Source organism: Salvia hispanica, chromosome 6 (genome assembly GCF_029641045.1).
Source record: "Salvia hispanica isolate PSC_SH4W2 chromosome 6, Shi_PSC_v1, whole genome shotgun sequence".
Classification (NCBI taxonomy): Eukaryota; Viridiplantae; Streptophyta; class Magnoliopsida; order Lamiales; family Lamiaceae; genus Salvia; species Salvia hispanica.
In genome coordinates this window covers 26344465-26370134 of record NC_142697.1, presented here as the reverse complement: position 1 = coordinate 26370134, position 25670 = coordinate 26344465, and the positions used below count along the sequence as shown (strand labels likewise).

Below are 25670 nucleotides of genomic sequence, written 5' to 3'. Positions count from 1 at the left end.
AGCATCCGGGGGGAGGTCGTGGGATCCGCCGCTGCTGCCACTGTAGTCGCCAGTATAGTTCAGCCTCTGCTTCTTCGGCCACCCAGCGTCGCACCCCGCCCGAAACTTCTCGGAGTCCTTCAGCAACAAGAAGCACTCCCAGAAGGTGAACTCCTTATACTTCCCCGCCAAGGGGAACTGACTCTCGGCTATCCTCCGGGCGTCCCCCTCATTCTGCCCACTACTGAGCTGACGGAGGGCGTTTGCGTACAAATTCGCAAAACGGCCCACCGCGGCCCTGATGCGCTCCCACCCCTTTCGGACCTCCTCCCCGCTGAAGTCCTTCTCGTGTAGGCAGTGCCTCCTATAGGCAGCTCTGATCTTCGCTCACATGTTGACGACCCGCTGGTTGTTCGCAACCAGCGGATCGTCGCACACCTCCAACCACCCCCTGGCCACCCCGGCGTACTCATCCTCCGTCCACTTCCTCCGGCCAGGGGTGTCGTCAACAGCGGGCTGCGATGACTCGCCGACCGCCTTGGCCTTCCCCCTCGTCTTCTTCTTCGGCGCGGCCCGCCTCGCTGGAACGGGAGTATCCGGATCCCCGAGATCGATCCCCATATCATGCAATGACAAAAGGTCATCGCCAGTGAACTGCGTCTCCACTGGGGTCGACGTGTGAGACGAAGCCGTCAAAAAATCAAGCGAGGGACGATATACCGTGTCCCCTCCCGGTGACCCCTGCATCCCCTCCTGCATCCCGGGATGCATACCGTGCTGCATCCCCCCCTGCATCCCTCCCTGCCACATCATCCTCATCATCTGCTGCTGCATCTGGGGCATACCCCCCCACCCGGACGCTGACTGCCCGCCGCTCCCCTGCCCCCCTCCCGGCATACCCCCCGGCATACCCCTCTGGTTCCCCCCCTGCATCCCCCCCGGCGCACCGGCCATCATCCCCATCAACTGCCCCCAAGGGACGTTAAACCCTGGGCCCATTTGCCCCCATCCAGATCCTACATGTACCGTGGGAGTCTGAGATCCACTCGTCGCTGGACTGGACTCGTTGTTGTGATCCATCGCTCGATGATGCTCTTGTACAGAAAGTTAGAGAGAGAGAAAACTCGTTAAAACAAGTGGTGCAAATGAAAATGAAACTAAAATCGCGTTTATATAGGTTTTAAAAAAAAACAAAAAAAAAAAACAAAAATCGGCGCTGGCCGATCGGGCCGCCACAATGGCGGCTAGCCGATCGGCCAGCGCATCGGCCAGCCCACGCCAGTCCGCTCGCCGATTTCGCGCTGGCCGCCTCCAATGGTTCGGCTAGCTGATCGGCCAGCGCGAAGAATCGGCTAGCCGGTCGCTAGCCGACCATTGGAGATGCTCTAATAAACATGCGAACTATTTTCTAACTCGATGGGGACAGTTCTTCCACAAGAAGTTGCCTCGGACCCATCACCCCTACACGATAAGTTGCTTTGTTCGGTGAAACCGTCTAACATGTTAAAATTCATACTAAAATAGATCGATAATCGACCCAAACACGATATATCACGAACAAAATTATAGATATACCATTAATAAAAGTTTGAATATGAATATTCGACTCAAATTTATATGATGATCAGAATATTGTTTGCTTCTAGAATGTTCTAAAAGATTTTAGTAATTTGTTTCGATAGTGTTGTCTATTTGTCTGTAAACCACTAAAAATATTCGAGAACCTAAAAAGTTTTGAGTAAAAGTGAGATAAAATGTCAAGAAAGAAGAAATATTAGTATTTAATTATTTTGGATGATCTTAGCAATATATATACGTCCAAGATAGAACGAGTCGAAGGTCTTAAATAGTGTTACTGCCGAAATCAAGCAAACTCACATGCGTCCATGTTACTTCACCGACCTTTATATCAATAGCCCACACATTCTTTTATGTGTTTGTTTTTTTTATATTTTGGATAATGTCAAAACTACTTCAACTGGTCACTTTCTCATATTCATTTCTTATTTTGTGATTATTGGTTTTAAGACAACAAAAAAATGCAATGATCGAGTAGGTGTTTGGCTAAGTTTAGTTTGGACATTTATCAACTCCAATCAATGTTTTATAAGATGCATGTTTTAACTTTTAAGAGACAGAGTGTTAGATTATAAGTAGTCAAAATATTTGGATATTTTTGTGTACAAGTTAGGGAGAGAAAGGTGAGCTTGAGAAGAAGGGAAAATTGAGAAGAGATTAAATTAATTATCAAAACTCAATATATTATTTTGATTCATAATTAACCTATAATATCTTGAGCGTGTATATTGATCATGCTTTGTGTGGTGATCTATGTTGATTTAGAAACAAATCAAATTTTGAACCTCTTGCAGTACCGAGTGGTCCGGGGACAAACCAAGTTGAAGTTGGTAGGCATGTAATGTTGGGGGCAAACGTAAGGAGTGATCGTCAGTGCATAGACATGGACCATGAGCAGATCGTACTTCTAAAGAGGAGGAAGACATAAAATGAACAGAAACACACCAAAGAGAATGAATTTATGAGAGTATGCATGAATGACTATGTTCCATGACAACTTATCCTATTTGATAGGTCGTACTGGCAAGTTGCATCTTCTTTTATGTCGTCCATATAAGAAAAACTCTAAGATAAGCGTGCACAGCTTGTGAGTCTGTGACACTTCTAAGAAGGTACTCCTGCGAAGTTTTCATGGAACGCGCAAGTGAGAACAAAACACACTAAAAAAAATATTTTTATTGGTATGTGGGGACAATCGTTAAGTTGAAATCCGGTTTGTTATATATACAATCCAATTCCACGTAAAGAGCAAAAATCAAACTAAGTTAAATAACATGATCATCTCATTATGAAGATGTGAGAGTTGGAAGTGTCTGCATGATTTCAGTCACATGTGGTAATATAACTAGAAATCCCAAAGACCGTTGGTTAGTTGAGAGCTATAAGTAGGGAGATAGAGTTGTTCAAGTATCTTTGTCTCTTGGCCTTTTATTTATTATAATAAATTTAAAATAAAAGATTAGATCCATGTGCATGCAATCGTGCACAAAATGGAGCCCCATTTCATGGCCAATAAAATCCAAAATTGTGTGGGAAAGTCTACGAGTAACATGGTTTTGCACCCTCAAATATTTGCTATCACATGTCATACACAAAGGACGAAGCAATGGGTATTTTGCTTGAAAATAACATAAACATGCCTTATGCAATGAATTTTTCGATTTCGTACGTAGGGGTTTAGTGATTTTGAATTGGGTCTTGATTTTTCTTTATGCTTTGATCCAATGTGATCAATGAATGGCTAGATCGTATTAGATCGAAGCATAAAGACAAAACTAGACATAATCCATTTACCACACGGAACTTGAATTTTTGACCGTTGATTAGAAGTGAAGTGTCTACGCATCTTACTAAGTAAATTACATTTCATCACCTGCATTAATTATACTGTAACTTTGTTACTCTATTGATGTACTCAACAAGTATTTTAAATAGTAGACATGAGTAATATGTTAAGTACAGTATGATATACACTTTGGATGATAGAGGGTAGTGGATGATAGAGGGTAGTGATAAAATGTAAATTCTAAATATTGTACTAACTTCAAATTATGATTTGGATTGTTAGAAAATGTCAACAGATGATAAAATAATAGTAACAAAAAATGCTACTAACACTTTGTTGCTATTATTTTATCATCTGTTGATATTTTCTAACGATTCAGATCATAGTTTAAAGTTGTGCAAATATTTTAGAGTTTGTATTTGATTATATCCCTTAGGATATATATTTTGTATATGTAACTTGATGAAATAAAGTATCTCGAATTTTGTTGAATCATATATTTAATCTTTCAAATATTTAATTTATATACTGCAAATATATATAAGTTATAATTTAAAACTCCCCCAAATAATAGGATGGCCTCACCAGTAACATGCATAAATCATAGGAGTAAAAATAATATAGACTATAGGGTTCTAAAGTAAACTGTGACGTACTCCAAGTAAACACATATACTATTTATATTAATGATCAGCAATAATACCTCATTAATTAATTAGTTTTTAATTTTTTTATACAGGTGACCAAGGATCCCTTTCCAATTTAGGACATGGTATTTTTTTGCAATCCAAGTGGTATTGGCATGTCTCTGGTGAGGACAATATTAAATTATTAATAAAAGCGCCCACCAATAAATAAATATTGTAGTAGTAGTACCTAGTAATTGCTTCACGTTCAATTTGGACGTATTGTCCACTTTAAATTTAAAATGCAGTCCATTTATTATGTACTCACGAGTTTAAATTCAACTTAGTCCAATCAAGTTGGTAGTATGCTTCTGGGGAGAATATCACTTGTTATAAAATTAAAATTATTATTATATATAATAATAAAAATATATATTTACTACTCATTACGAAAATTTGACAGTTAAAAACATAACTATAACAATAAGTCGTATTGTAAACCATTCTTTAACTATTGAATAGTAGCACTAATTAATAGACGTAAAATTAAACTAAGCAACTAAAATGATAGGTGAAAAAAATGATTGCGAGACATGTGCAAGAGTTGAAGACATAGAGTTTGGTTTGATTGATTAAATATGTTTGTTCTTAATTTTGAAACTAATCTTACTTATAAGTTTTGATTTTCTTACATAAGTATAACAATACTAATTTCGAATGATTCCAAATCAATTCAATCTCGAGATAATTCAATTTGGTTTTGAGCTATCAAAGGACCGATAGGAAACAGCTAAAACTAAAACCAGTCAAAAATCCTAAAATTGCGGCTATATATCATCTTTAGTCAAAATCAATGTTGTAAAAGTCAAGCACCCTGTATCTATTTTGGTGAAAATTTCAAGGTGGTAAGCTGGAGTTGAGATATTGATGGGATGAAAAAAAAGTCTACGTGAAGTCCCAATTTACATTACAGAAAATAGCGTGTGAGAAATAAATCATTGAAAATAGTGCTATCATGTGAAAAGATGTCGAGGTTTGAATTAGTAATTATGGTATAATAACAGTTGTAGATTTAATGAATGTTTCTCTTGAAGCTTTAATACTTGTTTATTTTCGTAGATCTTCTGATTCTTGTTATTTATGATTATTGTCCTTTTCAACTATATTTTATAAAATTATCGTGAAAAAAATTCCTGTTACCGAAATAAAATACTCCATCCATCTCACTTTAGGAATCTCAGTTTACCATTGTTGGGTATCCCACTTTAAGAGTTCGATTAAAATATTTCATAAATGGTATTATGCCCCACATTCCACGAACTTCTTTGTTATATTTCAGATTAATAGTTTTACTCAATATTGATAGCGTCTAATATTTAATCAATAACATAATCAATTTACTATTAGATGCATATTTATTTCAAAATAAATCGTGTTATATGATCTATTTAAGATTAAAACTATTAATTATTAATTAAAACTAAGACGGCGTCGTACCTTATTGATTAAATATTAGACATTATCAAATATTGATTAAAACTATTAATTAGTTATTTAATAGTAATTTTAATAATTAAAAAATTTATTGATATTTAAAAATTGAAATTTAAATTTAATTTTATAAAAGTAAATCTAATATTGAAATAAAGAAACAAAGTGAAGGATGGAAAAAGGAAAGAAGAATGATAATTTTGAAATAATATCATATTTAGTACATCACAAAAATATTATCAAATTTAAAATGTAAAAAGACCAAATTGCCCAAACCTCCCAAAAGGGTATTTTTGTCACGAAACAGTGAAAAATGACCATTTTCGAGATAAACGCTTAGTCCAGGGTTGTTTGGAAATATTTTTAAAGTCCAGGGTTCATTGGCGAGATAAACGCATAGTCTAAGACTATTTTTGTAGTTCACTCTAAAAAATAAAGTGTCTATAAAAATTAAAAAAAAAAAACTGTGTTTGCCCATGATTGCTGTATAGAGAGGGGAAAACTTGAAATATTAAAATTCGATTGCTTTGTGGTGCTGAGAGAATTAGGGAACATATATGAGACATAAACTTGAAATTAATGGTGAGGTAAAGCAAAAACGAAGTTGTATGGATTAAAAATAGTCAAAATGAATTATGAATGCGCGTGATTAAGGTTCCACCTTATTTGGCTTTTGCGACAATATCAAACCTAGATATAATATATTGTCTCATTTTGGAAAAACACAAAGGTTTAGATTCATAATAATATTGCCGTCTCGTCTCTGTGTAAGAGTCAAAAAGTGAGAAAAATAAACCAGTAAAGCATTGATAGTGAGGAGCAGCTGTTTTCAGGTGTTATTACACATACATTCAGTTATAAGTGGGACTTCACAATAAGTTTATATCCTAACATATATAATTAATTTATAATTGCTGTTTAATTATTATCATAACAATATCATTACATTTGGAATGTCATCGATTAGTAGTCAACCCAAAGAGAAGAAATGACATTAATTTCTTGCTCCGTTTTAATTTGACATGACATTTTCTAGTGTCATTCACGTGAAAGAAAACTACCACTATAGTTGGATGTTTTTTTTATTTATATGTTACTATAGTATTATGTAGAGGGCAATGTTGAGTATTAAACACAGCATTCACCTATTTTGAATAGCGCTAACAATTCTTGAGTATATTAAAGTTCAATGTGTACTCCTATATGATTATAGAATTTGTAAAGTTAGAGAAAAATTGAATGAAAAAAATGGTTTGAAGTTTACTAGAGCATATTGTGGCTCACTTTAATATAAATAGAAACTTATCGAAATAGAAAAATAATTTTTGTGAATGACTAAATTGGAAATTAAGATTGAAATAAAAAATATAGTATATCAAACTGAGGAGTCCGATTGGGTAAAGGAATGTCGTGCTCTTACACAATGCAGGATGAGAGCACGGTGAGCTCAAAAACCCGCAACGCCATGCTTAAGTCCTCGAGCATGTCGGTGAGTGCTCAAGAGAGTGCTTAGATAAAATAAATTTATTGCTAACATTTTGGGGCCCATCTAATTACATAGAGCCATGTCGGGTTGAACAACAAGAAGTGACAGCCAAGAAATATGTGGAAGTAAATAACATAGAAAAAAAGTAAGAAAGAAAAACTAAAATTACAATTAGCTGTCCATAACAGAGGATAACTCAATGGAGCTATAATCAAGCAGCTCTTGAATCATCTGCTCAATCTGATCATCTTCAACGCTCTTGATCATCATCTGCTGCCGTCCATTCTCATCTAACCCATTCTGCGCCGTCCGATTGTGGGGCTGCTGCTCTGTTTTGCTGCTAACCGCTTTGTTGCTAGACATCTTGAGTGACGTCAGGTGGCACTTCTGCAGCTTCGCCATCAGCGTCGCTGACAGCAGCTTCGAGTACGGCTCGCTAGGGCCGTACTCGAAGTTTGTGCGGGCCCGCGGCCCGCACATCATCCTGGCTGCGGCGTCGTACGCCCTTGCCGCGTCCTCCGCCGTCTCGAACGTGCCTAGCCATATTCGAGTCTTTCTGAGATAAATATTTTATTTTTTCATGGTTAGTGACGTCATAAATTGACCAAAAGTCAACCAAAAATTGATTTAAATGATAATTTTTCCTTCAGTATATATATTTAATCAATATAGCATGCGTTTCTAACTCTATCCACACTCATTTTTCACTATATTCGAGTTTCTCTGGCTATCATTTTAATTTGATATTAAAACTCGTGGCGTTTAGGTGGTACTACAAATGAGAGCTTACAGCAATGGGTGGCGGATTTCGGAGACCCAAGATCCCCAGTGGCGCTGGCGTACGCCTCGGAAGCGCTGCTGCGGCCGAGCCATGGCGGCGGCGGGCTTCGTGGAGCAAGAGGTGGCTGGTGGAGTGTTGGGAGAGATAGAGAGAGAGGAGCAGAGGTGAAGGGGAGGCAGGGGAAGAGTGTGTATGGTGTGTTTTTGTAGGGAAACTTTGCGGCCTTCACAGAGAAATAAATAGGGGAGTGGGGCCTACAAGACTTTCCACACTCTTCAAACTTCATCTTTCATTTTTCCAATGGAATATAGCTACACACTTATTCTGAATCTTTAATTTGTTTTAGGATCCTTCATGTTGTGGAAATCCCACATCTTTGAGGATTCTAGTTAAATAATGTTTGCTACTGTGGCGTCGTAAAACCTAATTTTTGCGCTATCAGAATGACACAAGATTTTATAAATTTATCTTAATATTTATGTTTAAATAGAAAGTGAAAATATAATTGAAGAGTCAATCTTTTATAGAAGTCTCATTTTTTTCGAAAATGACGACATGGCCAGTGTTGAGGAGGCAAATTGAAGTGAGTAACATTGAATATAATCCATAATTTGGAAGATAATTCATTAGTAGGTGGCATGCATATGACAATGATTTTCAATGAAGATTGGATGAAATGTATTTTTTCCTAACTAACATTAACAAGGGGGAATGGCCTTTCCGTTTGTATATGGAACAAAATAGTTAAATAAGTGAGATATTTAGTGGTATATAGAAAAAAGTGAGGACAATCCATATGTGATAGATCACATCAAAAATGCTAAACATAGGAAAGGGCTTGCCCATGTGCCCCTCTCTCTCTAGAATTCACAGAATGGTGTCCTCATGGGTTTGTTGGGTTATGGCTGCTATTTTTGACCGTTATTTCGATGTTAGATTGCACAAAATCCAAGAGTGCTACAAAACATATACATATTGATTCTTTGCCCACCCTTCATTCACTCCTAAGATTATGTCACCCTAACATGTTTTCTATATATATCTAGTTCAAAATATTGAATTTTGTAGAGCATTTGTATCTGGTCATATATGATCACGGATCCATAAAACATAACTCATATGGTTGGATACAATTGAAGAAGAATGTCTATGGTGTCACGTCGGAAGGCTAAAATAGTGCAATAAAAGTCTATGATAATGGACGACAGACGAAGAATGAAATTGAACCTTAATCCGGAAAGTTGTCGCACCAGGATGTGTGTTGCATTTTCAATTGCTGAATTTAGTGAAGTTTTCTAGCAATGGGGTCGGTCGATCACCCGATCTCGTCTGTTTCTGCGATTGGTCATTATGCATCTTTTATTAATTTCCACTTGCCTTTATAGTTGGGTGATTCTAGCCTCTAGGTATTTGAATGTGTGCGAAGGTGAAATATTTGTTTTAGTTAACATTATTTGGTCAACTCTTAAACATCATAGTCCATCCAATTTTATGTCATAAAGGTAATTTCGATTTGGTATTATAAATATCTATTTATTGATTAATTCCTCAAATATTATATGTTTCCGGCATGACCAGTTCTTGAACTGAAAATAATTGAAACGTACAATAATATATATACCACATATTGTGGTGTCATGTCATGTACTACTTATATGTGAAGTAAATGCAATAAACTCTAAAAATAGAAATAACTAATCATCTACATACCGACATATGTATTTGGTATATAACTATATATTAACTGTTAGGTATGTGACCCTTGAAACCTCAATTAGGTTTAGATCGATGATCTAAATTTAGCACCGTAGAAAAGGTTGTCACTTAGTGCTAAAAGGCAATAGTCGCCATTGTCAATGGAGGACGGACTAAGGGCATCTATAATGGGGCGGACTAAGTCCCATCCTGTGCACCATCACGTTAGCATTTTATCCTTCGTCCCTTCTACTAGCAATGGGGCGAACTATAGCCCGCCCTAAGCCCCGCCCTAAGCATTTTACTTATATTTTATATTTATATAATTTATGCAAATATATCAAGCAAAATAAATAAATAAAAACAACACAATTAAGGCAACTTCTACATTTACTTAATTAATAAAAAAAGTTACAAAATAAGAAATAAAAAAAAAAGTGCACTACATATAAAAAAACTCTGGCTAGTCTAGAGTAGTTCCAACCTGCGGCTGAGGTCATTGATCATCCGCTGGATGCCTTCGATTTGAGCCGGGTTGGTCACCTGCATCAAGGCGTTGTGCGCGTCCAACAACGTCCTGTAGTCGGAGGAGGCCACTAAATCCGTGTAGGCATGTGACGTAGCCGAAGACGGGGCCGTGGTCGCGCTTGGGGTCGGGCTTGGGGCCTGGTCAGGCGGTGCCGTGGCGGAGGAGGTCGCCTTGCCTTTGGCCTTGGCAGCCTTGATGCCAGGGGGACGCCAGGAGGACATCGGTGTGCCGGAACTCTCATCCTCGAACACCGGATTGTTGAGGTCCATTGGAGATGCGCTGCTTTCGCTGCTTGTATAATCAGTGAAGGTGAGCTTCGACGCCCTCTTCTTCGCCGCCGTCGATTGGGGAAGCACACCACCAACGAACTTCTGCTTCTCCTTCAAGAGCGCCCATGACTGGTAGTGCTTGAAATCGCCGTACAATGACATGTACGACTGGATTGCTTTGTCGCGCACATCCGCGAGACTCTCGCCGCTGCCCTGCTCCCTCCCGCACTTTTCGTACCCCCCGCGAACAGATTGATCTGCTTCTTTATTTGATCCCAGTGCTTGCGGAGCGGCTCCCTTTGGCGCTTGTAGGCGGTCGGCGGCTTGGCCGCATTGTATTTTTCGGCGATGCGCTCCCAATACGCAGTAACCTTCTGGTTGTTGGCGAACACCGGATCCTCTGAAACATCAATCCAACATCTCGTCAAGACGATGGATTCTTCCGGGGCGTAGTTCGTCCTTCCCGGGGCGAACTCTTCACACACCGCCGTTTGCGGCAACTTCTGGGCTAATGCCTTGGTCCGCTTCTTCTTGGTGGCGGAGCCCGACGCGGCGGATCGGCTGTGAGGTGCGGCGGCGACGGGTGTGCGGTTGGGAGAAGGCTCCATGTCTGACAGCCCGTACGAGTCCGTGCTGAAGTCGGGATCGTACTGGGAGTTGGTGTCGAATGGCCGGTATTCATCGGGTTCTGTACCTGGCCATCGTGCACCACCGAACATCGGACTATTCGGACTTGGGTAATCTCCGGGATTCATTTTGTTTGAAATATAGAAAATGTAGCGTGAATTTGAGAGTGAAAGAGTGAAAAATGAAGTGAAAAGTGAGAGGTATATATAGGTTATGAAAATTAAATTAAAAACCGAAAACGCGTCGCCATCGTACGTCGCATCGTCCGCGATGCCACAGTGGCAGACGATGCGACGGACGATGATCATCATCCGCGCTTCGTCCGCGGACGATCGATCGGGCGCGGACGATGGTTAACCCATTGTCCGGATGCCACAGTGGCTGATGATGCGACGGACGATGCATCGTCCGCCCCATTGTGGATGGCCTAAGAACAAGAGTAAGCCACGACAATCTTTTGAGGCGGAGATCCACGCTGTGGATGGTAGCAGCTCGGATAACCGAATTTAATGAAATTTTTCATAATTTATGCTCCAAAAAAACATTATTATAGCTTAGTAAAGCAGGACGTTGGAGCTCTGATACATCATGAATTCTTGGAAACTTGAACAACTACTGTGTGATTGTGGAAATCCATGCCTCACTTTGAGGAACCAATAACAAATGTTTCCTTCCTAAAATCATTAAAATGCATTCTATTATTAGTATGTATCTGATATAAATCAAATTAAAATGGAAATAGAAATAATTGTGCTGCGTCAAAGCTATTTATCAGGATTGCAAGAGAAGGAAATAATCTAAAATTTGATCATGATCCAAGTTGGCTAGTTCTATTATATATGCAATCACTAGGGTTAATATTTCTTACTACTATATATGTCTATCAATGGTGTACATAGTACTATCATTCTAAATGCATGTGAGTATACATAGTTTGATTTTTGGATAGGCTTTTAGAGGTGCCGATTGAGTTGGGATCATCGAGACTGACACATGCCTAAATGTGTCCACCACAAGTTACACGGGGTGCATTGCAAGTTCGCGATTGAGCACCGGACTAAATTGAGACAAGGTATTATTTGTATATTAAAGTGACTAAAATTACGACATGGCTAACAAATTTCTTCACGAATTAAGGTAATGTTCGGTGTAATGAATTTGATAAGATTGAATGTTATAAATGTTGTTCGATCAAACAAATACGACCCTAAAATTAATCTTGGGATCATGTTTTGTAAAATTGGTCTTCCTTTAATAAAATTCATTTCCTGTCCTTTTTTTGCTAAAATTATGTAGTATTTCTTATAATTAATTTTAAACTCGATAAACCGGTTGTTTTCACTAATTAACTGACCATACTTGCGAATAATTATACTTTAATTTATTCAAAATTTGTGCGGTTTATTTTCAAAAAAGGGCTAGCAATCGTGTTTCTTTAATGTAGATCATGTAATTAATTCTTTTTCGTTCTATATATATGATTGTTCATAAGTAAATACGTGACTATATTCGTGCAAAATAATTTGTTCATTTATTTTTTCGTGTTATAATTATTAAAGCACCAGAATACCCCACCACAACGAAATTATTTGTTACTACTACTTAATTATTAATAAATGTTGTACTAGAACGTTACTCTCGATTACATAACGCAAACAAGCATATAATTAGTAATGCTACAACAAATAATTTGACTGGTGTGTGATACAAAGTTATTTTTTAACAATTACTGACCCATGTCAAACACAGCTGAACTGACTCTTGTGAATAAAATTGATTCATTGTATGAATAAAAATCATGATCGATTTGTCCTAACACTTATTGTGATTACAAATAATTGTTGCAAAATGATTATTATTCTTAATAAAAGTTATAATATTTAACGAAAACCCGAATAAAGATACATAGAAAACGGGCAGACTGAATCCGATTCGACCGTGCACATTGTGCGTGAGCTCGCACCGGAGCACGGCTCGAGAAATTATATGTATGCGACATAAAAAAGATAAAACGATGATTGCGCGTGCGAGGCAAATTACGAAGATAAGATGAATAAATAAATGTGTTCCCTTGTTCCATATTTACTCAATTTGAAGAGGGCCTATTGATATCATTAGATCTTCAACATCTTTATTTCTGTTCGAACATATGGAAATCCAATATTTTCCAAATATGGCCTTCATCATTTACTGAACTTCACCATATAATAAAATATTTGATCGGACCGAATTGATATACATCTAAAATAATTTAAATTGTATCAATAATACAATTATAGGAATATTGTATTTAACTATTCCTAAACATATATAAGACCCTCCCTCCATTCACAAGTGGGAGTCATCTTTTTTACTCCCTCCATCCCACTTTAGGAGTCCTGGTTGAGTTCGGCACGGGTTTTAAAAAATATAAAGGAAAGTTGGTAAAAAAAGATAGTGGAATGTGGGTCTTACTTTTATAAATTATATATTAGTTTTATAATAAAATGTGAGTGGAAAAAGGTGAGTGGAATGTGGGTCCTATTACCAATTATGGAATATTCCAACCAGGACTCCTAAAGTGGGACACCCAAAAATAGTAAACCGAGACTCTTAAAGTGGGACGGAGGGAGTAATAGATTAAGAAATGTGGAAGAATATTACTTGAAAAGGTTAATGAAATATGAATATTTATTTTTATGTAGTATTAATTTTAAAATGAATGTGAGTTGCATGTGATAGTAAATTATGAGACATACCCCTCTGTCTGTGAAATGTTGTTCATATTTAACTCGGCACGAATTTTAAGAAATGTGGAGAAAAATTAGAAAAATTAAGTGGAATGTGAGTTTCACATTTATAGTTAGTTTTATACCTACTAGAATATGAATGCTACTATTTGTTAGTGGAAAGTGAACTCCTCCATTTACTAAGAATGAAAAAAAGCAAAGTGGACAATATTTTGCGGACGAACCTTACAAAGATGGACAATATTTCGTGGACGGAGTGAGTAGTTTATAGTAAAATTGAAATGAGACTCATTTGACGGAAATGGGTTGTCAGACCAAGGGAGTAATATTTATTGCTATTCAGGATTAAAAACTAAAGTTCTAATGTTTTTATTGTAAATTCTATGTTTTGTGTCTATATTTTAAGATGTAAAATTAGTTCATGCTAATTACGCATGATAATTTTCAATATCTATAATTTAGGGCTTTTTCCTTAAAAGGGCCAAGGCCCATAAATCATCTGGTAGGTGGCCCAATATTTTAAGGCCGTTAGAATTAAATAAATTATTATTGCATAAAGAGAAAGAAATAAAGTCCAATCAAATTATATTTGGAAAGAGAGAAAGAAAAAGAAAAAAAAAATTTGTGGGTAAAAACGTTTCCATGGAATCTGCAGGAGAAAGTCACAACCTAAACCGCGCCTTTACTGTCAAAACCCAAAAACTAAAACCCTCTTTTCCCATTTCCGCTCCCGCCCAGTGAGAGAGTTGCTCACTGCTAACTTTCTGCACTTTGCTTAATCACAGCTCCAGTTCAAATCGGTACGTTCTCTTCAATTTCAACTCTTAGACACAGCTCCGGTATTTTATGCTGATTTTGCTTCTTTTCATTTTGTTATTGCTGGCAATGCGTGTTGTGAATTTATAAAAGCATGAATGCTATTGTTGGTGATCTAATTTTAGGGTTTTCCGGAAATGGGCTCCGATTTCTTAATTGGAGTTTGTAGATTGACCTCTTGATTTGAATATGTTGTTGTGTGAATTATTCTTGAATCGAAAGTTCGTATCAATAGATTTTCAAGTTGTTTCTGTCAATTGAACTTTAGCTTGTGCGGAGTATAGGCGTGTCTTTACTATGTTGATCGTATGTCCATCTTGCTAACTTGACTAGTATGTGCTGTAACCAGTGGCTTGGAGCACAGCTTCAAGGATTGCAGCTCCGCTGCTGAAATTCTTTTGAGCTTAAATATGGAAGTTAATTTAGCTGTGCTAAAGCCTACTTCGATTCATGAGTCTCAGTACAAAAGAAGAAGAGTTTCTTTGAATGGTGCAGATACTTCTCTTTCCTGTCAGGTCTTACATGATGCTGAAAATTCTTTACCAACCCTCCGTTGTTCTGATTACTACACAAAACCGTGCTTAAGTGAGTTGGCTATTCGTGAGTTCTCAAACCCTGGTTATTGCAGTAGAGTTGAAGATTTTGTCATTGGAAGGATTGGTTATGGATGTGTTAAGTTTATCGGGGAAACAGATGTTAGACGCTTGGATTTGGATTCCATTGTCAAGTTTAGAGAATGTGAGATTGTTATATATGAAGATGACAGTTCTAAACCGTTGGTTGGGCATGGTCTTAACAAGCCAGCTGAAGTAACTCTACTACTTCAAACAAAGCCATTGAGTAATCTAAATGAGACGCAGTTAGCAAAAATTGTGGAAAAATTGAAGTGCAAGACAGAAAGTCAAGGGGCACGTTTCATTTCATTTAATCCAGATAACCGTGAATGGAAATTTTTGGTACAACATTTTAGCAGATTTGGCCTGGTTGAGGAAGATGAAGATGAAGATGATGTTCCAATGGATGATGTGTCCCCTGGAGCTCAAGATCCCGAAGGTATGAATGGTAATGAGGTATCCGATGATGAGGATAATGCTTCACCAGACATGAGTCTTCTTTCACATTCTCTTCCTGCTCATCTTGGTCTTGATCCTGTCAGGATGCAAGACATGAGGATGTTGTGGTTTCCTGCCAAGGAAGATGAGGTAGAGGCTCTTACTAGCAAACATCCATATGATAATCCACCTTTTGCTAAAGATTCCTCAAGATCTCCTTTGCATCATTCATCTAGGAAGACAGTTCACAATTCAAATACCCCTTCCATTCGCAAAACTCCATTAGCTTTAAAAGAGTTTAACCCTGGCGGTTTTAGCTCTACCTCCTCTGGAGCCATTTTATTGTCCCAACAAAATAAAGGTTTGCACCTAACCACGAGAAAATCTGAAGGCTTCGAGCTGGAGCTTACAAAGAAAACACCAGTAACTGGCAATCATTCTTGTAATATAGTTGATGCAGCACTATTTATGGGAAGATCCTTTCGAGTAGGTTGGGGCCCAAATGGCATACTTGTGCATTCTGGTATGCCTGTTGGTAGTGATAATTCCCGTGCTGTATTATCCTCTGTAATAAATATTGAAAAGGTTGCACTTGACAAAGTGACAAGAGATGACAGCAACAAAGTTAAGGAGGAACTTACTGACTTTTGTTTCAGCTCCCCCCTCAATATTCACAAGGAATTGAGTCGTGAAACAAAAAAAGTTGAACTAGGAACCTATAATCTCAAACTTCAAAAGCTTATTTGCGACCGCTTGACTCTTCCAGATATTTGTCGGAGCTATATAGACATCATTGAGAAGCAACTAGAGATGCCAAGCTTATCATCTGACACTCGCGTCCTACTGATGCACCAAGTGCTGGTTTGGGAATTAATTAAAGTGCTCTTTTCAACAAGGAAAATGGGTGGGCAATTGAAGCTCATTGAAGAGGAGGAGGAGGATATGATTTCAGATGCAAGGGAAAGTTATCCAGGTGTTGACCAGGAAGCACTTCCACTTATTAGACGAGCTGCTTTCAGCTATTGGCTGCAAGAGAGTGTTCACCACCGTGTACAAGAAGATATCAGTTCGCTGAATGAGTTGAGTGGTCTAGAACACATATTTTTGCTTCTTTCTGGCAGACAGATGGACGCTGCCGTAGAGCTTGCTGCTTCTAGAGGGGATGTACGACTATCTTGTCTCTTAAGCCAGGCTGGTGGGTCCACAACCAATCGTGCTGATATTGCTCATCAGCTTGATCTTTGGAGGAAGAATGGACTGGATTTTAGTTTCATTGAGGATGATAGGGTGAGGCTTCTTGAATTACTCTCTGGCAACATTCATCGGGCCTTACATGGTGTAAAAATTGACTGGAAAAGGTTCCTAGGACTGTTGATGTGGTATAAACTTCCACCCGACATTTCGTTACCTGTTGTTTTTAACACTTACCAGAAGCTTCTGAATGAGGGAGATGCTCCATACCCTGTTCCAGTTTACATAGATGAAGGACCTATAGAAGATGTGAGCAAATGGGTTTTGAATAACCGTTTTGACCTAGCTTATTATCTTATGCTTCTTCACGCCCGGGAAGAAAATGATTTTGGTGCTTTAAAGACCATGTTCAGTGCCTCTGCTTCAACATACGACCCTCTTGACTATCACATGATTTGGCATCAGCGTGCTGTTTTAGAAGCCATTGGCACTTTCAGTTCAAATGATCTACATGTCCTTGACATGGCATATGTTTCTCAGTTGCTCTGCCTTGGGCAATGCCATTGGGCCATCTATGTGGTACTTCATATGCCTCACCGTGAAGATTATCCTTATCTTCAAGCTACAGTTATAAGAGAAATCCTCTTTCAATATTGTGAAGTTTGGAGTACTAGTGACTCACAATGGGAATTCATTGAAAGTCTAGGCATTCCTTTAGCATGGTTGCATGAAGCTTTGGTGAGTTTTCCCTCCTTTAAACCTGTTATTTTTGCACATATTGATCATTCATGTTTGTCCTTTGCCTTATCTCTCTATGATCCTGTTCTGGAATTTTTATATCACTTTTCTAGTACCTTATGAGAATAAACTGTATGTCTCCATTGGATCATGGTGTCTGTAGGCTGTGGGAACTTAATTGTGAGAAAAACTGCAGTAGCTAGCTTCTCTTGTTGTTAGCAACTCCGAGTTTCTTTCTTTTTCACTGCTCATATTCTCCTCACTTCTCTTCATACAGGCAATATTTCACAGTTACACTGGGGACCTTCCAAAGGCTCTAGGTCACTTTCTTGCATGTGCAAGCTGGCAGAAAGCACACTCTATTTTCTTAACTTCAGTTGCTCCGTCTTTGTTTTTGTCAGGTAAGATTTTTTTGGTGTATTAATCTGATTGAATCAATTTAAGTTTGGTTTAATTAATATGTATGTTTTCTGCGTGAGACTCTCTTTCCGGGCTTGTTTGGTTGGGAGAATTTGAGATTGCAGCTCTGCAAGTGTCTTCCAGAATTTCTAGCTTCATATATGTATTTGACCAAAAATCACCTTCACCTTTGGATCAAGCATCCCATTGTTTACACAAACAATGAAACAACTATCCTGACTCCTGAGCATTGATTTTGTCTATGGAATTCTTTCCTTTTTGATTTTTTGTTTGAAAATTAACAAAGTGATTCTTCCGGTCTTCCTTTTGCCATAAGTAGTACTACCTCTGTCCCCCAAATTTTGACACAGTTTACTATTTCGGTTCGTCCCTGAAAATTTGACACACTTCACTTTTTAGCATTTTTGATAGTGGACCCCATATTCCACTAACACATTCCTACTCACATTTTATTACTCCCTCCGTCCCCGATTAAGAGTCACGCTTTTCCATTTCCGTCCGTCCCCAATTAAGAGTCGCACTTCATTTTTACCATAAATGGTAAGTAGGTCCCACATTCCACTAACCCACTTCACTCACATTTTATTATAAAACCAATATAAAAAAGTAGGTCTCACATTCCACTAACTTTTTCAACTAATTTTTTTTTACATTTCTTAAAACTCGTGTCTGGTCAAAGTGTGACTCCTAATCGGGGACGGAGGGAGTATAAAACTAATACTTTAAAAATAGGACCCACATCCCACCAATTTTTTCAACTCACTTTCCATTACATTTCTTAAAAACCGTGCCGGGTCAAAGTGTGTCAAAATTTGGGGGACGGAGGTAGTAATTTTTATTATTTTGATGCAGCAAAGCATACAGAAATATGGGAGCTAGCAACATCCATGGAGAACTACAAGTCGGAGATTGAAGATTGGGACCTTGGGGCAGGAATTTATATTTCATTCTATATATTGAAGAATTCCTTGCAGGAAGACAATAGCACCATGACTGAACTGGTAATGTCCATGTCTATGACTGCAGAGCTGCATGCATTGTTTTCAAAAATTGAATTGACCTAGTATTAAAACGTGAACTGGTTAAACTGGGCATCCCAGTTTAACAAGACTGATCAAATATGTTAGATCTGGTTTGACCAATATTTACTCTACTTCTCATTTCATTTCTTTCATTTTGTTTAATGGAAGTTTAAAATGACATTTGATTATATTTAACTTTGTGTTAGAGTTAGACTTTATTTGGTTTATAGCAAGTGGCCAGTTAGTAGCTACATATCACTTTAAACAGTTTTTTGCTGCACTAGTTGAATGACTATTAGAAAGACTGGCTTGATCACTGGTCCAGTTATGGAACTGCGCAATAATTGTATTACTTAATCTGCTTGATTAATTTGTCGTAATACTGATTGAGCTTGGAATGGATGCTCCTTAGTTCTGCATTGTTCATAGAGCACTTGCATTATTCAAAGAGCTGGTTGACTTTCCTGCAACTGTTAGCTGCACTTCCCAAACATGCTCAAAGTGCTAGTTTTTACTACTCTTTGTTTGTGATATCAGCGAACAGCGTGTAGAAGGTGACTAATATGTGTTATGTGAAGTTTCTTGAAATTATATACGAGACACTGTTGTGGTGTGGCCAGACTAGGAGGGCGCTCCTTGATGCATAAAATGGATTCTTATGCTTCTTAAACTATTGAAAAATGGAAACAGGCTTTCTTTGTTCTCTTTTTCTATTTTCTTCGTCTTGTTCCTTTTGTTTTTCCAATTTGTAAAATCCCAACAAAATGACATTTCTTTGTTTGAGAAACTGTATAGGTGACCAGAGAATGAAGGGTCACATATATCTATTCCGATATTCAGCAGACATTGTTTCTATTACAATCATATTGATGGATCATTTGGCAGGACACTCTTGAGAACAAGAATGATGCATGTGCTGACTTTATTAGCCGTTTGAACAAGTCTCTGGCAGTTCAGGGCAACAAATTATCAGTCGAAGCAAGGTACTGTTGTCTTCTTAACTATTCTGTTGTTTTTTATTTCTACATCTGAATTTCACCATTAGCATGAACTTTTGGTTCTCCCTTTTGAGTTTGTTCTACATATCAATATAGGTTGTTATGCTCAACAGTGTTTCTTATTTTAGCTTGCTATACCGAGTACCGACCATTGTTTCTTTGTTGTAGCATATGTGATTATTTTACTGTTTAGATTATGAGAACCATATTAGTAATGTCTTGCTGTATTTTCAAATTCTAGCATACATGTTTCCTAAGGCCTGTATTTTCCAATGGTTTTATCTTCCAGAGTCGTATTCTCAAAGATGGCGGAAGAGATCTCCAGTCTGCTTCTTTCTGATAGCAACGAGGGTTCCACAGGCGAGGATCAGCTGATCTGCTTCGAAACTGTTTTTCGGGCACCTATGCCGGAAGACCTCCGCTCATATCATTTACAGGATGCTGTTTCACTTTTCACTTGTCATCTTTCTGAACTGGCACAATAATTTCCCCCCACTGGAAGCATAACTTCTGCAACTCGACGATTTTAAGTTCTTCAAGCTTCAGCGTATGTTCTTGCTTTTACTCGGGCCATCTGTGTTGTGTTCTTTGTTTCCCAGAATCCTTGGTTAATAGCTTTGACATGACAATTGAAGTATCCTGTTTGTAGATTAGCCTCTTCAGTTTTATTTTTTTGAAACTATTCTGACAGAATTCATGTTTGAAATTACTGAAAACTTCAATTTTGAAATTATATAGTGGTGTAATAAACTGGTTATGTGTTATGTGTTATGTGGTGTTACGTGTCTTTCCCATGAACTTTAAAATTGACAAATAATATCACGAACTTTACCCCAGGTATGTTTTTTCCCACGAATGAAAAAATTCCCACAAATAATATTATGATACAGATTTTTTTTCGTAATTTCTCGATAACAATTTGAGAGCTTCAAGTTTTTCAATCTTTGAAGATAGTTTTTCTTGAAGCACACCCTCCAAAATTGTTTTTCACTCTATTAAAATAACATGCATTTTTTCATTCGCGGGAAAAAACAAACTCGAGGTAAAGTTCATGATATTATTTATCAATTTCAAAGTTCGTGGGAAAAATTCAACTTTTTGAAAATTTTGTGATATTAGATGCTAATATACCTGCAAAGAAAAAAGTTGCTGCTTTTGAATAGAGGTTATAATAATTTGTATCTTAGCAAGAAGAGGAATGATGGACAATGTTACAGCTGCAAGAAAGGTAAAAGGTGACTTTATAAATTTTCCCTTTATCAATGAGTACCATTTCGTTTTATATGGACTGTTTCAGAATAAAACTTTTTTTTTAATCTTTTATTTTTGTGAATAGAGGGGAACGTTTTAGTACATCAAATTAGTAGTTATTTAACTAAAATAGATAAATAATATGGGTGGTGCAGACCGCCGCACAAAAGGCTACAGCATTATTTTATGCGTGGAGTTTAATCATTAAACACTTATTACAAATTATTAGTCGAATTCAAATAAAATGACAGGCGATATAAATTAACCAAAATTTCGGAAAGTGTTTAAGTTGCCGAAAGTGAAAGGAGAATGACAAACTGAAATAATTATCATACAAATTATAAATCATATAGACAACTATCTCAATATACCAACAAAATCAACGTTTGTAATTGGTATTTATCATATTGTGAAAAACCTTATTGTCACTACATGAATAGATAGATGTGCACGAAGGCATATATAATCCAAGAATATATCTTTATTGATGGTAATTGAACAACTAAATTTATTCAAATCCGACACTTGAAATACACATCTCTGAATGTCGCTTGATCTAAGACAAGTTTGTTGATTGGATAAGATCTAAGCAGAGTTTAGGCACTCCCACTTGCCACATTCTTCTTATTTTTGTTTTCTTCAAAAAAGTTGTGTACTTGATTCGTAATATCCGAAATTTTATGAAATATTATTTTGTGAATTAAGTGATACGAGTAGCATTTTCACTTTAATGAACTAGGACGTTCTTGAAAGGAAGAATAAAAAAGAAAGAATGTTTCATTCATAATGAGAAATGGAATATCATTTTTTTCATTGAAATTTAGCATATTTAACAATAAATTCTACTCCCCATTTTCAAAGAATTCCTAACTTACTACTCCCTTCGTCCCACTTCAGGAGTCCCATTTGAGTTTGACACAAATTTTAAAAAATAAGAAGGAAAGTAGATGAAAAGAAATAGTAGAAGGTGAATCTTATTTTTATATACTAGTTTTATAATAATGTGTGAGTGAAAAAATGTCAGTGGAACGCGGGGCTAACATCACTCAACTGAATAATCCTACTCTTTCTACATATAAAAAATTAATGAGTTACTAGCATTGAATATTTGGGTGATTGTTGGTTACTGTAGTAGCAATAATTATCCCCACAAATTTCCCAATATATGTTGATTTCACCACAAGCAAAGTTAAATTTTACAGAGATCTGGTGAAGGTGGTGGATGGGCTATAATTGTCGAGTGGGCCCGATTGCAGGTATTTCTTGGACTTTAATGTTGTAAAGAATAATACTTTGCTAAATAAATAATAATCCTATAAATAAAGCCATTCTGGTTGGTAAAAGCTATAAAGTTGCTCAAGACAACATGCTTTAAAGAACATATTCTCTAATCATGATTTTTCTGCCCACATTTTTAATCTACAAATACATTATTAAACCTATGGATTTTGTAATTCACTTCGTATGTTCTTATTCAGATTAACTAGATTCATGAATTTAGCATTGTTTCAGGTGTTTAAAATAAGTGTAAACCAAAAATTAAATTCAATAAGAAATTAAGGAATATAGTACTATTAATGCTTTAGCTAATTAATGTCACTATCACTTTGATGGGTTCGTTAGTTGTTACTTCAATTTGTATAGATTTTCTTTAAGTAAAAAAGTCTTGACTCCACTTTCTAATGTTTGATTCCGACGAACAAAATCAGGATTTGTTCATTTAAACAATAGAAGGATTGTTATTTGGGGAAAATTAATAATTTAGCCGCATTTCACGGGATTAATATAGGAAATTGGAACAAAATTTCATTTCTTATACTCCATCCGTCCCATTGAAGACCCACTTTCCTTTTTAATTTGTCCCAACTAAGATGACCTATTACTTAAAATGGAAACACATTTATCTCTACTTTATTCACTCTCTCTTACTTTACTCTCTTCTCTCAACACATAAAATAAATTTGCATAAAATCTCGTGCCGCCCAAGAAAGGAGTCATCTTCCTTGGGACGGAGGGAGTACTATGTACTCTCTCCGTTCCTTGAAAATAGAAACTTTTAAAGATGTACATGTTTTAACACAAAAAAGTGCGAGAGATTAAAAAAAATGTGTTAGTAAAAATGAGTCGCTTCAATAGAGAGACATAAATTTCTTAAAACTGAAAGGTTTTATTTTTGGAAAGCATACCAAAAAGGAAATACTCCCTCCGTCCCACTTAAAATATAACATTTGAGTATCGGCACAGGATTTTATGTAGTGTTGTTTTGTGAGTTAATGAAGAGAGAGTAAAGTAAGAGAGATGAAAAAGTAGAGATAGAGTTGTTTCTATTTAAGGAAATGTTTCATTTTTAATGGGACAACCAAAAAAGGAAAATGTTATATTTTTAATGGGACAGAGGGAGTATTAGTTTTGATTTTTTAGGACGGAGGGAATTGGGTGGGGAATTTCCTTTATTATGTACGTTTTCTGTTAAATAAAGCTGTCTTGGCATTTTTTTATAACAGTATTTAATTTTGTTAAGGAATTGAAATGATTGACATTTTGACATGACATGACCGTCGGTTCCTACTTTCATCTACCATTGATTTTTATCACAGCTATCATATGACTATCCCTCATAATTATGTTAATACTTTTATTTTCTAATTTTTCCAATCAAATTTAAATAAAAGTTAATCTATAATATTGGACATCATAAAAAAGGGAAGTGAAAAAAGAAGTCACATATAACTTGTTACCACGTGCGAATGTTCATGTACATGTTCTCACACCAAGCTATATTAACGTTTATAGGATTACACAAGAAAATCAAAAGGAATAAATTGAAGAAATTTCAAATCTCAACTATGTCAAAAATCAGATCTTTTAAGACATCTAATTTGCAATTGAATCAATAATCAACGGCATCGACGGCCCAGGCAGAGAGCTTCTGCCCCGGCCTCCAATGGTCGCCGCTAGGGGAGGCGAAGACGACGATGACGAAGAATTCGAGGAGGAATTAGAGAACCTATTCGACCGGCTCCTTAGCTTCTTCTTCTCCATGTCACATGCTTTATCTTCAACTTTATGATGTCCCACTTTAGTCATGTTCAAGTTACTTGGTATAATGCAATGACAAAGCGAACCTAAATAAAATAAATATCAAAACAATTATTAGTATAGTAATTTTTTTTATTAACCTATTTTTTTCCGATTACTTAAAATGCTCAAAATCAGAAATGTTACCTATCCGGGCGAGACGATTGACCCAGCTAGGGATGGGGGAGCCGGTGAGGCGAAGACAAGCGTCGTTGCAAAAATGGTTGCAATTCATGGAGATGAGATTGTAAGCATTGCCTTTGTATTTGGAAGAGAAATCCTCCATGAGTGATCTCACCTCCCCATGAGTCATGTTAGTGTAACCTATCAAAATAGATTTCCTAAATGTGAAGCCTTCACATTGCTTTGGCTCTCCTTCAAATATCCCAGTTGTTGGATATTCATGAGCTCCAAATGCATACTCCACTCCATGAACTGCCGCAATTTAATTAATTTAATAGATATACTACTACTACTACTATCAAAATGTTACTACTATATATATAGCTTAATTATTAACTAATTTGATGTAAATTAATAGTAATAAATGAACTGACCTTGAACACCAGAATGGTAGACCCCAAGTCCAAGCCAATAGGCATAGCCATTCATTGGGGTTAGATCATACACATTTAGATTCACAGCCACCGATCCACTCCTACTTTTCACTGAACTTTTCCGGCATAACATTGCCAGAGAGAGATGATGGAATTAATTCAAATTTGAAAGAGTTGATAATGGAGAGAGAGAGAGAGAATCAAAATTTGATGGATCAAGGGAGCATATAAATCAAATGCGTGGGGGAAAATATGTGAAAAGCTAAGGGGTTTTGGGAAAGTGAGGTTCCGTCCACAATTAATAGTCTTGTTTTTCGGCTTTATACCGTCTTAGTCATTAAGATTTTTTTATATCCGATCCTTCATTAACAAAATCACCGATTACTTTTTATTATATTTTTCTTCTGTATTGTTAATTTTTGCATTAAAACGCATGTCGTTCATTATCAAGATTATTGACAGGAGTGATAGAATATTTTATTTTTATTTTTTTTGGCAAAGAATGGGGAGAGAATTTGTATTATGGGAGAAAGGGATGATAGTAAAAGCTCATGATGAGGTGAAGTGGGTGTGTTTATTGGTATAATAGAATGCATTTTTTTAATATATGGTACAATTATATTGCTTCTTTTGTGCATAGCATGACTTTATGGTATAGTGTGTTGGAGCCTGTGATTCTGATGGACCACTTTAATTATTAAGTTGATTAAAATAGTGTCTCATGGAATAATGATCTGTGATTAGGTTGAAAAAGAGGGATGAATATTGCTAGGGTGCATTGTTATTTGGTGGACCTAATCTCTCTATTTATCTTAATTTTTATGTTTTAAAAATTACTAATCTAAAAATAAATTTAATGAATTGCTACTATATAAGCATGCGACATAGTTTTCTTAATTATCTATTTAATATTAATCATAAGTATTTGTTTTGGTTTTGAAGGAAAGAGTAACTATTACTCTTTTCTTCAA

At 36.7% G+C, this 25670-nt stretch overlaps 3 protein-coding genes across 4 annotated transcripts; 1 reads left to right on the top strand and 2 right to left on the bottom strand.

The window, feature by feature from the left end:
* Positions 1-6969: 6969 nt before the first annotated feature.
* On the bottom strand, positions 6970-7956 carry LOC125205386 (ethylene-responsive transcription factor ERF003-like). Its single transcript, XM_048104277.2, has 2 exons — positions 7737-7956; positions 6970-7502 (listed from the first exon to the last, which is right to left on the bottom strand). Exons 1-2 carry the CDS (start codon positions 7817-7819, stop codon positions 7118-7120), a joined length of 468 nt encoding a protein of 155 aa, XP_047960234.2. The 5' UTR covers positions 7820-7956; the 3' UTR covers positions 6970-7117.
* Positions 7957-14207: 6251 nt separating this feature from the next.
* SAR3 (SUPPRESSOR OF AUXIN RESISTANCE 3) lies at positions 14208-20580 on the top strand. 2 transcript variants are annotated; one of them, XM_048104264.2, is made up of 6 exons: positions 14208-14376; positions 14742-17373; positions 17651-17774; positions 18646-18794; positions 19701-19798; positions 20103-20580. In XM_048104264.2, exons 2-6 carry the CDS (start codon positions 14803-14805, stop codon positions 20296-20298), a joined length of 3138 nt encoding a protein of 1045 aa, XP_047960221.2. In that variant the 5' UTR covers positions 14208-14376; positions 14742-14802; the 3' UTR covers positions 20299-20580. The 2 variants fall into 2 exon arrangements, with proteins under 2 accessions (XP_047960221.2, XP_047960222.2); XM_048104265.2 differs by having other exon boundaries at positions 14208-14415.
* Positions 20581-23772: 3192 nt separating this feature from the next.
* Positions 23773-24971, bottom strand: LOC125205383 (deSI-like protein At4g17486). Its single transcript, XM_048104275.2, has 3 exons — positions 24700-24971; positions 24290-24577; positions 23773-24189 (listed from the first exon to the last, which is right to left on the bottom strand). The coding sequence occupies exons 1-3, from the start codon at positions 24830-24832 to the stop codon at positions 23939-23941; spliced, it is 672 nt and encodes a 223-aa protein (XP_047960232.1). The 5' UTR covers positions 24833-24971; the 3' UTR covers positions 23773-23938.
* Between the last annotated feature and the right edge of the window lie 699 nt (positions 24972-25670).

Excerpts from the sequence above, each read along its gene's own strand:
- LOC125205386 (XM_048104277.2), bottom strand. The coding sequence starts at position 7,819 with ATGGCTCGGCCGCAGCAGCGCTTCCGAGGCGTACGCCAGCGCCACTGG. Across the intron at positions 7,503-7,736 it reads GAAATCCGCCACCCATTGCT|AAAGACTCGAATATGGCTAG; the intron begins GTAAGCTCTCAT and ends TATTTATCTCAG.
- SAR3 (XM_048104264.2), top strand. The coding sequence starts at position 14,803 with ATGGAAGTTAATTTAGCTGTGCTAAAGCCTACTTCGATTCATGAGTCT. Across the intron at positions 17,775-18,645 it reads TCCGTCTTTGTTTTTGTCAG|CAAAGCATACAGAAATATGG; the intron begins GTAAGATTTTTT and ends ATTTTGATGCAG. Across the intron at positions 18,795-19,700 it reads ATAGCACCATGACTGAACTG|GACACTCTTGAGAACAAGAA; the intron begins GTAATGTCCATG and ends ATCATTTGGCAG.
- LOC125205383 (XM_048104275.2), bottom strand. The coding sequence starts at position 24,832 with ATGTTATGCCGGAAAAGTTCAGTGAAAAGTAGGAGTGGATCGGTGGCT. Across the intron at positions 24,578-24,699 it reads CTACCATTCTGGTGTTCAAG|TTCATGGAGTGGAGTATGCA; the intron begins GTCAGTTCATTT and ends AAATTGCGGCAG. Across the intron at positions 24,190-24,289 it reads CAATCGTCTCGCCCGGATAG|GTTCGCTTTGTCATTGCATT; the intron begins GTAACATTTCTG and ends TATTTTATTTAG.